This window comes from Nothoprocta perdicaria, unplaced genomic scaffold (assembly GCF_003342845.1).
Source record: "Nothoprocta perdicaria isolate Ctin4 unplaced genomic scaffold, notPer1 scaffold_0, whole genome shotgun sequence".
Classification (NCBI taxonomy): Eukaryota; Metazoa; Chordata; class Aves; order Tinamiformes; family Tinamidae; genus Nothoprocta; species Nothoprocta perdicaria.
Genome location: NW_020454092.1, coordinates 387,481 through 401,853, shown reverse-complemented (window position 1 = coordinate 401,853; position 14,373 = coordinate 387,481). Strand labels below are relative to the sequence as shown.

Below are 14,373 nucleotides of genomic sequence, written 5' to 3'. Positions count from 1 at the left end.
GAACACACAGGAGTTCATTGCCACTTCTGTTTCCTTGTCTGGAATAGCCTAGACAGAGAGAAATTTGGAAACAGTGAGAACTTTTGTGACCCTCTTGGCATGTATCGTTTGTCTTTCAGTGCAGTACAGCAATACAGTACCTACCCTGAATGCTATAGTGGTTGGKTTTTTTTTTCCAAAACAATTTTTCCACATAAAATAAAAAATATAGTGAATCTGTGGAACAGTTGTTTTTGATAAATTGAATCTTTCACCTAAGAAGCTCAGTACTAAATCAGTCAAACACAGTGGCTAGAGTCTGTCTCCAACAATCACTGTGAAATAAGGCTTCAAAACCTAAAATTTTACAGAAAAGAAAMATTAGGATGTGTATTGAGAACCTATTGAGGAAGCACATCAGGCAATACCAGTCATCCTCATAAAAATGAAGCATCCTTAGAAAATCTTTCCTTTAAGTTAGTCACTCCTGGAACTTCATCAGCTCAATCAGTCTCATTCAATCTGGTGATGTCTCTTGCAGATGGTTATTTTAGCAGAGTACTTTTTGAAATAGTATGAGTCAAAATAGCAGCATCATTGATAAGTGAGAGCCAAATACATAGGAATCCATAGAGTTACGAAACATTCATGTTTTCATGTTTGTGTTTTGTTTTTCACTTTGATTGAGACTTGAAGGACCAATATAGGAACATGCAGGGCACTGTTGGTGTCTGGTGTGACAATGTGCACTCACCTTGGTGTATTTAAGAAGTTCAACSAAAGCCATTGGGATTTATTAACATGATTGCTAACATGGTTGGTGTTTAGCACGTAAGTGTTAAGATAGCACTTACGGAAGATAAGTGCTTTCTGCCAGATAAGTTCCTTAGAAAATTTGCCAAGTAAAAATGGCTTGAAGAGGTATGAAAATTAGCATAGGATATAAACAACTCATTTACCACCTCTGAAATGACAGATCTCACAAAGATGTTTTWTTTCTAAAGTGATTTTCACATTAGATCATAGTCATATATTAATTTGTAGGAGCATTAGGTTTACTTGTAAGAGATAATGTCATTCCAGTGTTTGTCTCCTATGGGTAGCTCGCTGACGTCGCAGAGYGTTTCAGGAGGGTGCGAGGCAGCCCAGCGAGAGGGATGTGGTGGGACAGGTCCCCAAGTGGCAACTGCTGGACCATATTAAACACACGGCAACAAACTTGGGAGGCATAGCACTTCTCCCGCCTTTTCCTTAATCTAAGCAAAAGAAACTGTAACAAAAYTTGTCTTTATAGCAGTGATTGAACCAAACTTCCTAGCTAAGAGAATTCAATTTTACTGGAGCTTCAGTTTAATTTGATATTATGCAGAACACCTAATTGTGCCCCACAYGGGTGAGAGTATTACCTGCATAGCGCTAATTGCACAGACCAGTTACAATTTCGCAGCCCACTACTATCTGAAATGTTTTGCTTCATGACTTAGAAACGAAGGTTTTAACATGACTAGCTTATTTCTGTTCTTAGAAGTCAACGTGATATGGCATCTGATTTATCAGAGCAAAATGTATTCATTGCTGCTTGCTCCTTCACTGAGGTAGTGTTGGTTTCTCTATGGAAGGCCAAGTGCAGCCAAGAAGGAGCAAAAGGACTTCGGCTTTTGGGAGGATTTGCCAGTAGGTTTTTCCATGAAAAATGGATCCCTTGTTCRTGTTGAGTTGGATACCCGTGTGCAAGCTAATATAGCCAGTCAGGTCTGCAGGATGAAACATGTCATCAGGGGCAGCTCCAGACATGCAGTGTGTAGTTGTGACTTGAGCGTGTATCYGGGGGAATCGGTGAACGTGGAACCTCACGCGATCGTTTGTACAGTCACTTTCCAGCACGGCTGCGTTTGAAACTCACKCTGCTATGGAACGTGAAAGCTCAATTGCTGAGTGTGTTCTAGAAATGCCCTTGCTGGTAGGAAGTGGTGGTCTTCAAAAGAAAATAYGCACATACTCGAAGCTGTTGCACGTGATATTCCTTTTACTTTTTTAAGATAGGAAGATGGTATGAAAGAAGTGTGCATTAAAGGGCTGATTTTTGTTTTTAGTTAAGACCTTTTASAGCATCCAAACAAGGAAAGGGGTCCCCAAGTACATGTAATTACACTGGTGCTCATTTTAAGCCTGYGTAAATGAAAACTATACCCTACATTTGAGAGTACCAGCATTAAAATTGCATTTTCATTCATGTGACAGCTTTTATTTGCATATGTCTTCGTACTCAGCCAGAATGAGGTGCTTTGTTTAAGTGATGGTGAAAGACGGTGCTTGTTCTCTGATTGCTTCCCATCTTTTCCTTCCAGCGGATGATTGCCAACACTGTCAGGACGGTGAGGTTCTGCCGAAGCCAGTCTTTCAGTAAGTGTGTCCCAACATCTGCACAGTCACCACTGCTACCCTCCCTAGCAACAGAAAATACACCTAATTCTGTGCGTCACACAATGGAAAAGCCTGTTCCTAAGGAATCCTCCTTGTTCGGACCTTCTGATGTTCCTCAGGGTGAAATACCCTTTAGGGCACCCTACCTCTCTACCTCTACCTTTCTCCTCTGCCTCTTTTCAAGGGATGTGGAGGAGCTGAATACCTGTGAGGTCTGGACTCAGGTGTGTGATTAGAGCGGGGTGAGCTGAGCCGCTGGCCTGGGAGGTGGTTGCCCCGAGGCCAGCAGCCGGAGGACAGGCAAACGCACGGCCCCGCTTGCAGCTGCCGCCTTCCCCCAGGAACGCGGCCCGGAAGCGGGATGCCCAGGAGCGACATCGCTGCCTGAGCCRTGGACTTTAAACCTCGCTGTCAGTGTGAATGTGGGAACTTCCTGACCGCGTGGGATGGCAGTGCCGACCCGAGGGAGCGAGGGGCTGGCTCGGTGCCTCCCACCCTGCCTCCTTCCCTCTGCCTCACAACAGCCACCTTCTTCCTCTGAAATGAGGGGTTGAATAAATAGTATAAAAATACATTTTTAGAAAAATAATGTCTTTCCATCTGGATCAAAGCTTAACTACAGAGTATTGCATTAACAGAGCTTTTATTTTGTTGGTTTTTTTCCACATTTATCTGGCTAGGTATTTTTTAATTATATTAAGTGCTAGTGAACCTTGCAGGCATAAATGATGTAGAAATCAAAGTAGATTTTCACTGTACATGAAATTAAAAAAATAGTGATTAGATGCACTGTACTGAAGACCTGTGCTAACTTGTGCACGTACGTATATATATATAAAACATATGTATATGTATACATGCTTCAGCATTTTTCGTAAAGGGAARCTTGTGGAGTACTGAACCACATTTTATTACACTGTAGGCTGTTTGCTGCAAAGTTGAAGACACTCAGATCTGAGCTAAGCTGTTCTTTCATAATTGCTGTGGGAGTTAAAATGCAGTTAAGTAGTGTAAATACATAGTAAAATTTGAGGCCTGAACTGGGCAGCCACTAAGTAACTACAGTGATGCAAATATTTAATGATGAACTAGACATAGGATTATTTCATGAAAGGAGACTTAAATCTATTATATATTCTTATACATGTGTGAATGCTTCTAGTTCAAAAGCAGATGGGAAGCTTTAGCTCATAATAGTTAGTTATACAATTTATAGCTATTGACTGGTAAGGTGATGTATAAAACCTCACCCAAGGGCCATCAAYTTGAGTGAATGTAGCCTGGGAAAAAAAGTGAGGGGAAAGAAGAAAAAAAAATTTGTAGGGGAAGTAACCAGAAAGATTATCAAATACCAAGGAAAGGTTTTAGAAAGAGAGATTTCTAAACATTTTCTTTTTAAAGCACCAGGATACGGTGCTTCCTGTGACAGCTTGTGAAGAGTTATGCATTCTGTTGAGGCATTTGTTCCATTAAGTGCATCAATCCTACATCATTTCTCTTTCACCAGATCCCGACGCAGCCCAGGCTAATAAGAACCATCAGGATGTGCGGAGCTACGTACGGCAATTAAATGTGATTGACAACCAGAGAACTCTATCACAGATGTCGCACCGGCTAGAACCACGTCGAGCATAAACATTTGAAGCAAGGATGGGAAATGATCTTTTATCCAGTCCAGGTCACTTGTTAAGAACTTCACTTCCTCTGCTACTGCACTGCCACTACAAAAATAAGCAAAAACATAGTCTAAGATCTTAGGCAACGCACAATGTACCAGCCCCTCAGAGAACCTGGGCTGATGAAGAATTCATACGCGGTAGCTGTAAGGGTGGCCCTGTTGTGCACTGCTAATTCCTTTTGAAGTGTACCAAATGATTTCCCATAGTGAAAGTAAAAAAGCAAGAGGTAAAGTACAATAATGAGTAAAACCTGCAGCAAAAACTCCCAACAATTCTAAAGGAGATAGTGGTTTTCTCTCTAATTGAAAAGTCTGTATTTTAGGATGTATTCGCCATTTCAGGACCAAAATTGGCCATCTGTTTTGCTTGCCAAGCTACTATTGACCTCAGTAGAAGATGTGTTTTAGTAGGTTCTAGAGGGGTCCAAGATACAGCTCCATTCAAARAATATTTAAAAGTATTTCCCTTTAAAATAGAACAGATGATAAGAGTTTCTGATCTTAATTATACTGCCTACTACTCAGAGCAATGTGGTCATCTCAGAAAACTAATGGGACAGAAAATATTTTGAATGATAAATAGATTAATTGTGTTTACATTTTACTTTTTTTAAACTATGGATCAGGTTTTTACTAAATTCCATTACGAATGAGTAAAGTTGTTAAAATCARGAACATAAAGGTAGCAAAAGACTGGTTCAAAAAGAGCACAATATGCACAAACAGATCTCAAGAGAATAATTTCCTGGACATGAAAACCTTAAGCATCAGCTATAATTAATTGTGGCTGTTTAACATACATTTTCTGGTCTTAAGCATTTGCAAATATCTTAATTTTCAGCCAATTGTTTTGCACTTTCAATGGACTGTAAATAAAAGCTAAATCATTATGTTCTAGAATATTTATTTATGTAATAGCTATTGTGCCAAAATAATTATGTTTTATTTATTTAGCATGTAATGGGAGTACAGCTTTTGTCTTTATACTTTGTGTGCATTTTCCATGTAGGAATTCTGTGATGTAAGTTTTCTGTAAATAACGTAAGTACCTTATTAAATGTAATTGCCAGAAAAGTTTAGTCACCGGCCTCCTCGTCCTTTCAGCTTCATTCCTGTGTAAATACTGGGTCTGTGATCCAGTTCTGTGAGGTGGCTGATAGAGGAAACCTCGCTGACCCCGTGCTGGACATCCATTTCATGACACAGCCGGCCCATGTGGACACAGAGCTTCCCTGTCGCAGAGGTGAGGGCCTGGCAGTGACCTAACGCTAGCATTATTTTAGTAGGCTCCATAGTCTCCTAGSTAGGGGCAGAAAGAATATAAATTGGAAAGATTTCAAAGCAGAAAAGATGTATTCCTCTTTTAAGTTGTCTGATAAAATTGTCCTGCTAATTCACTAGTGAACACTATAAGTMACCTTAGCGTGGATAGGATTTCACCTCCAGTTCTCTAACTGATGTTGAGACTTTGGCTAATGTGGCACCTGGGAGGGACTCCATTGCTTTTGGCTTCTGTCACCCTGGTGATACATATGGATACATACCGTGAGAGGGGGGTGATTCGRCACATGCTCTTTCCCTTCCAAAATCACATGGCTTGGCTCTTCCCTGGGATAGCTGCACTGCTGCTCTGCAGGTGTTCCTGGCAGCCAGGTARGTGCCAAGGGATATTTCCTTGGCAAAGTCATCCCTAGGACATTCGCACCAGCTCCACTGAGTCTTTGGATGCCATAAAACTGATTAAGCAAATGCTGTAAGTGGTAACTGTTATCTCGTCATTAAGCTGGAGAGAGAACCTGATTGGCATCACCTCTGTGTTTCTCCTCAGGGGTATGGTATGTGTTTCTTGGGTTTGACAATTGGAGGACTGTGTGGTGTCTGTATTCACTTTAAAGGTTTTTTTTTTTACTTTAGTCCTTTTAGCCACAAGACGAGTTCTGCAAAAGCTGAGGGCCACCAGGAGGATGCTGACACATTGGACAGCTATGTATCTGTTCAGTACCTACATTCTGCAAAGGAAAGAATTACACAGTTAAGAAATATTCTGCAGGATGATGAAATTATCTATTTTAACTGTGCCGTCTGACTAGGAGTTGAGGATGATTCAGAGGAAAACCAGCCAATACCATAGAGACAAAGTTGTGTCTTATTGTTTCAAGTGAGAATGATTGCTTATTTCTATCTGCACCTCTCTGTGGATATACTTCATACAGCTTTTTCAGATACAGAACCTTCCCAGAAGCAAAACATCCAGTAGAGTACATGGTCAGAAATAATTCATAAGACATCTTTATCTTTACAATCAATTTATAACATTTGTGAACAATTGTATTTGTTCCAGATTCGTTTCTGTTGTCTGAGCTTTCATTTATTTCAGTGTTAGCTGATTTATAAAGCTGCCAAGTTTCATCTTGGCTTTGCACATAGACCAATTCATCATCTGTTCAGTATGTTTTTAGCCCCTTAGTTTATTCTTCTATTCCTTAAAATCCCTAACTGCTTTACTTAATAGTTGCCAAAGAACCTCTGCGATGTAGATGTATCCGCGTGATACAAATGGGGGTTTTATGGCCTGTCCTCATGAAGACATGAATGTGCTTCACCTATCTCCGTGAAACTGGTATCTGGCATTCTTAAATTTTGCAGTAAAAGGGGCAATATAAATAACAGGCACCATTATCTGTGTACCTAACTCATGCAAGTGTCTCCAGCAGTTGCTATGGTGCTGATCCCAGTCTGCATTCCTGGAGATTAAATGCATCCCAGCCAGCCCGGCTCCGGGATGCAGGCTGCCTTGCTTTCGCTCCGCTCGTGGACTCCGCAAGGGGAAGCCGGCTGCTGAGCAGCCCCTCTCGCTGTGCCGCGTCGTGGGGCTACCGGAGCAGTGCAGGGGAAGCCCGGGAACTCGGGAACCCTTCAAGTGCCCGGCGGCGCGTACTGCCTCCACTCAGGGCTTGTGGCTGCGAGGCACCGCTGCCTTCTGCCTGGGTGGAGAAGCAGCCCTGCCCTGCTGCCCTCAGGGCTCCTCAGCCCTGCCTGAGGGGCCGGCCCCGCGCCGCCTCAGCACTGYGGGCTGCCGCCGCAGAGGAGCAGGGATGCCCTGCGGCCGCGGGAGCYKTCGGAGCTGCGGRAGCCCCAGGGCCAGGCAGGCGGCCRCRCCAGGTTGCGGCACACGGCCTGGGCCCGGCGCCCGGCCCTGCCCCATTGCCTGGCACAGCCCTCGGCCCTGCAGCKCCCCGGCTTGTAGACGGGCGGTGATCCAGGCGGCTGCATCCTTCACACCAGTTGCGAGGACCAGGGTATCAACACCTCCCTAACAGGCCCTGAGTCTCCAGGCAGAGCTCTCGCCTCCCCGGCACGTTTTGCTGTGGGATTCAATGGTTTTCGCTGGCGTGCCCGGTGCCGGCCCTTGCCTGATACAACCACAGACCCAGGGTGAGATCCAGGGGCTGAATCCGGCACAGCAGGATTCAAACCTTCGCTGGTTTGTACGGACACGATCCAAAAACTCTGCCTGGGCACTGCGTTCAGCTGAGCCCAGTCACAAAGACTTGTCAATGTCAGATAAAAGGATTCAAATGTATTTGCAGGAGTCCTAGACAAGGAAGGTTTGGCGTTTTCTTTCTTCCCTCTTAGGAAAAATGCTGGCAAGGACCAGCCTCGGCAGACCGAGTACAAAGAGAGAGACAGAGACAAAAAAAAATCCTTGTTTCAAAGAGACAGTGGCAAAACAACCTTTTAAGTACAGAAAGTTTAAATACAATTTAGAAATCTTACAGAGTAAGTTAGAAAGAAATCAGAAAGTGTAACCTGCAGGGGTACCAAAAGAGATAATGAATTTTGCTTAAAAAAAAAAAGGAAAAGGAGAAAAAAGAAAAAGAAATATTTTAACAAAATGTAATGGCAGAAAATTATAAGTCTAAATTGTTAACATAGCTTCTTAGTGAGGTCAACTGCATAATATACAGTACCTTAACCTCTTCCAGCAATTTTTAAACACCATGCAGCTTAAATAGACTACTTCTGAATTCAGTGGTATTTCTTCTGGGAGCTCTGAATGCAAATCAAGAGGTAATAGTGGAGRAAAATTAAAAGATGTGCTATTCTCATTTCATTTTTTGTACTGATAATAAGGAAAGCAGCATAGAGTGCGATATGGCAAAGTGAACCGCTATCTTGAATAGCTTTTCTTTCACTGTTAATCTGAAATGCATTACACCCTGCCTTTTCAAATAATCATAATGTTCTTTACTGTGTTCGGCATTAAAGTTTAGCGGGCGCAAGCTGCAGCTGTCACCAGAGGTCAATGTATTAGCAATCAAAGRAAATAATGACCAGATTAAAAAGTTGCTATTAAAATTGCTAAACCAGAAACTTCTATGGGAGCGGATCTTTGCTTCGCGCATGAACACCCACTGGAGGTGCTTTGTGCGCGGGCCGGGACGAACTGAGGCCCCGCGTGCAGGGACGGGACCCCACGGGACCCCGCTGCTCGCTCCGCGCAGGGCAGCGCTGGCCAAGAGCCTCCCGATCCCGGCGCCTGCTCCGGCTGCTTGCCCGTCCCCATGTCCCCCGCGGAGAACAGGGGACCCTGCTCACCTGCACCGTCACCTGCAGGCAACCAGAGGCTGGGGCCCACAAAGGGACATTTTCTTAATAGGTTCCTCATTAAAGAGTGGGTTTTTTTCAATTCAAAATCATCTCCGAAAACGCCGTGAGAATGCACACAGAATGTGTTATGACTGACGCAAACTGCAATATTTTTCTTGGAAACACCCTCTTAGTGAAAATGTGACACACAGGGGTACTGGTAAGAGGCTGACCTTTATTTCCTGGCCCTGGGCCACGGGGGTCAGAGTGACACAGAGCAGAGCCTTTGTCCCAAGGCAGGGGTCAGCGAGACATCTTCCTTTTTTTCCCTTTTTTATTTTCACTTTCAAATGCATATAAAGCCGGGTACCGATGAAAACAAAGACTGCAAATGAATATATCATTTAAAAAATACATGTGAGTTACATGAGGGTAGTAAGGATGGAGGTGACAGCGGATACACCGACACCCTAACAGACAATAATCCATTTCTTAATCAACTTCTGTCAATAATCACAAGCCGCCCGCTCCCCATGGTTTCCTCATTACAGCACCACCTCTTGTGTTCTTAAACAGTTCTTTCTTCAGGCGCTGCCCGTGCCRGCAAGCCAACCCAGTGGCTCTTTGTGGCCTTCCGCGGGTTATTCCGCACATTATTCCCGGCGCGGGAGTGCGGCCGGCGCATTGTGGCTGCTCTGAGAGGAGCGCGCGCGGGAGCCGCCGGCGCCTGCCTCAGATGTCCTCCCTCGCCGCGGGGCTGACCCTCGCGGCCGCCACACCGGCGGGCTGCTGCCTCGCTCCCCTTTGAAATCCAGCGTTTCCCTCCGTTTGTAATTCCTGCCCTCATGTTTCCCCTGTTCTGGCTGCCTGTCCTACAACTCTTTTGTGATGCTCCTCGTCGTCACTTGTTAGAGGCTCCCAACAGGCTTTTTCTTCCCTGCTCCTGCCACGACTAGCTGCTGTTTAGTCAAACAATACTAAATGCAGCGTGGTTGGAGCTTTGGTCCTTTATATTTGCCCTGCTTTTTTTTTTTTTTTTTTTTTTTTGATCACCTGTTTTTAGAATATAGGCAAGGGCACTGAGATGATATAGGTAAACAGATTTATCTGAAATAATGGCTCTTTTGAGGCAGTCTAATATCACAGCCATTTTATAGCCCTCTTTTGTCATTTTATAGCCCTCTTTTGTCTCTAGACTCAAGAGAAAGAAATGTGATCTTCAATATATTGATTTGTTTCTAATGAACGTACTCTGAATTAAGCAAGCAGCAAAAGAAGAATTTAAGCTTGTAGTAAATCATTAAAAAGCGCTAATATTTTCTTTTTAGTTCAAACTGACTCTCTGTCAGTGGTGGCCATAATTTCCAGCATGCCAGGAAAATCGCCAAGAAAGGCACATATACTAAACARTCACTAATGACTTTAAACACAGAGAGGAGCGTTCAGTGCTTTAAATGAGCTGTTGACAAGTCTGCGTTCGCCTCTTCCCGTGGTAGTGGAATTAYGTGTGCCTCTTCCAAGGCTCAGGAAGACCAAGCAGTCCCCCGGAAAAAGCAAAGAGGGAAATCCATGGCCTGTTGCTCTGGCAGAGCTTGCGGGAGYGGGGATTAGAAAACACCATTGGGCACAACAACAAATTCAGTCTAACTCCAAAACAAGGAAAGCTGTGTTGAGCTGTATTACATTTTAGAGAAAGAATGTACCAAAACGAGAACAGCAAATTAAATCTGTTGGACCACATCATTTAATATAARAAGGAGCAAAAGAGCGATATATATATATATAAACATAATTAAAAATATGAAGTAAAAGGTAGCTGAGCACAGTAACTGGACTACAGCTAAGTATAATGATCAGCTGGAAATTGTGGTGCCAGCACCGACTTAGTAAATCATTCTCATAAAACAATCAGGAAATACCTTTCTTGATAATATATCACCATCTCACCATCTCCTTGTTAATGATATTGACATTTTTGCAGAAATTAAATGCACTTTTTTTTTACACACATGCCAGATYGAAAGACAAACACAGCGCACAAGCGGCAACCTGCCAGGCCCGAAAAGGCCTGTGCATAAAGCACATATTTGATCCACGTGCGGGCTACATACACAAAAACCACGTGGAAATGCACGTAATGGACCTGTCACATGCAGGCCTTTCTGCCACAAGAATAACTTTAAAATTCTTATGTATTTAGAATTTTACATGATAAAGGTATAACATAGATACATTCACAGATTACTCATTTTTCTCTCTAATATAAGAAATAGATGAGTAAATAACAGAAAAAAATACACCTGTATGGGTCTAGGTGGTGTGTGACAGGTACTAGAGGCTGTAACTTCTCCTGTGCAAGAAGAATTGCTTTTAAATACAAAACAGCAAAATTTATCTGCTGAATCAAATGTATCACAGCTCTGACCATGTGGCATGCGGGCTGTCAGTGAGTTCCGTGCTTGTGGGCAAACCCTGATGTGTCTTCCAGAGCTGAAATGAAACGAAATGATTTGCATATAAAGCAAAGCTAAGGGCAGCTCCTTGGGTTTTCCACTGCAGGACTCCTTCTCCTAGAGCTCTCTGGCTCCCTCTCCCAGAAGGGTGGCTGCAGCTCTGCTTGGCTGGTGTTGCCATCAGTCCTCTTTCCATCATGGACCAGAACGAATGTGACAGCTGAGGTGTGGGATTGCAGCGTATGCGGGCATGCCTGTATGAACTTTAATCCGGACAGCGCAAGTGAAAATAACCACACAGCCAGGGATTTCAGAGCGAGCAGGCCACCTGCACGCCTGATCCAGGCTGGGAACAGGATGGTGCAAGCTGTGTGTGTCAAAGCCATGCTGTCACATCTGTACTGCTCCTGGGGCTCAGACTAGCTAGATGGAGACTAATGAAAACTTGCCCTACAGCCTCCATTGCAATGTGTCCACATCCTTCCAAGAAACCATCACCCTGCCCCCTTGTTTTCTGGACAATTTTTAAAGCTAGAAATGCATCCTGAGAAGCCCAAGGAGCGTTTGAAGCGAATCTCCACACTGAGCCTGATGGGAGCTTCAAGCCAGGCTGGAAGCCGAAGTGAAACCCCCTGAGYTGTCTGTCCAACTCCGAACTGTTTGATGCCGGAGCTTTGTGTACATTGGAGGGCATACACAAGGCATTGCTCCTGCCAAAGGAGCAGGTCTGTGCTCCTTCTCCCCACACCAGCCCGGCCCCACTTGCTGCTTCTCACGGGCACCTGTCTGTGCCCAGTGTCCTGGATTCACACTCTGATCCGGTAGGAGAGGACAGGGCTGCAGCCGCCTCCAGTGGCAGCGCGGGATGGAAGCGGCAGCTCCAGGAGCACACAGGAAAGCAGGCGCGTGGTGCCAGAAGGCGAGGAGGCCTCACTGCACACCCTGTGTGCCACTGACATGTCCAAAGACAATTTATATGAACCCTATCACCTTTAAAATTGCATTAAAAGTTGCTAGAGCTGCCTTTATCCCCAACCAATTGTTGTGGCTTTACAATGACTTTTGTTATCTTTTAAATGGTCCCTGATCCACATGAACTGAAGAAACTTCAGTATCAGGCCTTAGCATGAATTTCTCCAGAGTTAACTTGAATTTTCTCAGCTAAGCAAAATTGAATTTTCTGTCTCAAAGAGTAGGAAATAATGTCATGTGCTGGGTCATTGTTTATATGCTATTGCAAGCCCATAAGAAACTTCAGTTTCTGTTCTTCCTAGCTAATTTGTTAGTTGTCATGATAATGGGAAAAAAAAGAAGAAAGGGAAGATACAGAGACTCATTGAAAATGCAAAGCCAAGAAGGTATGCTCGTTGTTTGGGCTCCAGTTTCACGACAGTGTCCCACGTAGGCTGGGCAGTGCAGGACGCTCCCAGCCTCCTCCTCAGTCGCTCTGCTGTCCTCCACCTGTGGAGGACATGGGGAGGTCGGGACAGCTCTTGGTACAGGGCTCCGCACTCCTGCTCCGGGAGCAAGATACATTAACGCCCCCTCCATCTATGTTTTATTCCAAGGACTGCTGGGACAATCTATTTCTTTCTGCAACCAGGCCTTTTAGAAGTTAGAAATGGTAAATTCTAGTTCTTGGTGTACACAAGTGTGGACAAAACAGTCTTGGAAAGAAACCTCTGCATGCAAATACACTGYTCTCTGAAGCAAATACCTGTGAATCATGGGATTTGTTATTTAAATACATTTTAAAATCACTTGACTAATCGGCAATTGCCTCAGACAGGAAGGATAAGCATGTTAGTCACCACATTTAAGAGACTAAATATGTGGCACCTCTCCTCCTCCAGAGCATGAGTCTCATGTGACCTGCATTTGGTATTAGCTCTTTATTTTACCCTGTGGGCCTCTGGACTGCTTGTTTCTAGAGACTTCTCCAGGCTTCCCAGCCTATCAGTGCACCACAAACCCCCTTAGCTGYGACACAAACTGCCTGCACTTGCCTTCTCCAGCCGAAGCTGGCCGAGCTGGCCCCGTTCCGCTCCCGTTTGGCCCCGTCCTCGCCCGTTTGCCAGGACAGCAGAAGCGAAGGCAGCAGCGCCTGCTTTCCGACCGAGCATCCTCAGGTATGTGCCACACTCCCTGCTTCAGGTCTTGCCCAACTCCTGTTTATTCYTACAGCACACCAAAATAATGTGTTTTACTTATTCCCGGATATGTGTACTTTGCTGTTTTAACTTTTCATTGGCCCRCTCTGTGCAAAAATAACCTATGTGGAGTAAAAGCCTCTCTAATTTTGAAAGGGCGGTGTTTGTTTCATCAGCAAAGTGTTCTTTGCTGTGGYGCATCTCGATACCATCCGTCTTCGTGAGGTGCAATTAATGTATATGAGTAAGGGTGATGCTACATACCTCTTCATGATTCACTGTGCTCCAACAGCCAATTTTTATATGGCATTTATATAAAACACACACACATAAAAGAGAGTGGTACATATGAGCTAATGAGGTGATGGGATTCTCCGATGAGTGCCAAGCTGTGGTGCAGACACCAGGGAGCAAGCTGGGGAGCACCACTGAATCTGGCACAAAACTCACCTGGAAAGGAAAACAAAAATGCCCCACCACAGCCCACGATGGAGGCACAGGGTCCCGCTTGCCCTGAGGCTTTTGAGTCACTTCCCGCAAGCGCGGCAGCTTGTTACAGTCTGCGGGACGTTCTGCAAAGCGGGAGCGCCGCAACCCCGGGAGCCGCGCGGGCACTGCAGCCCGGGAGCAGGGCGCTTTGGAGCACATGGCACACGCGTTGGTGCCCTCCGTCTCTGGGGGCACAAAACCGCGGGGCAGGCGAGTTAAGGGTGACCACCGCTGGCCGCTTTGGCTGTGATGTTATTCAGGCAGTGTCACAGTGTGTGGGAGCAAGCGGGGGCTCCTTGCCGAGCCGCGCGGTGTGATGCTGCGCGTGAACCCCTTGCTGGGACCCCAAAGCCTCCAGCCCAGGGAGGGTGGCCCAGGGCAGGCTGAGAGCGGCTGCCCTGCATCCCCGGGGTGGCGGGGCTCAGGACGGGCGTGCACGGCTCTCTGCACGCACCCCGGCTTGCGCTGCACCCTCAAAACACGGCAACCCGCTACCACCCTCCACTGCTTCTTATTGCCGTGATTTGTCACGAAGAGAAAACTCCGTTTCCCCGGGTGGGTGTGCGGGGGGCCGGGTGGCCGCCAGGCCTCGGCGCTGTCCGCCCGTCCG

The 14,373-nt window shown here is 45.3% G+C and overlaps 1 protein-coding gene across 2 annotated transcripts in view; it reads left to right on the top strand.

Annotated features, from left to right (window-relative positions):
• RAPGEF4 (Rap guanine nucleotide exchange factor 4) overlaps positions 1 to 5,110 on the top strand; it is a 98,308-nt gene extending 93,198 nt beyond the window's left edge. For both annotated transcript variants that reach the window (XM_026042941.1, XM_026042863.1), the window contains 2 exons: positions 2,328 to 2,382; positions 3,911 to 5,110. In XM_026042941.1, coding sequence (XP_025898726.1) covers positions 2,328 to 2,382; positions 3,911 to 4,038 — 183 coding nt within the window. In that variant the 3' untranslated portion in view covers positions 4,039 to 5,110. The remainder of the gene's footprint in view (positions 1 to 2,327; positions 2,383 to 3,910) is intronic.
• Positions 5,111 to 14,373: the final 9,263 nt, after the last annotated feature.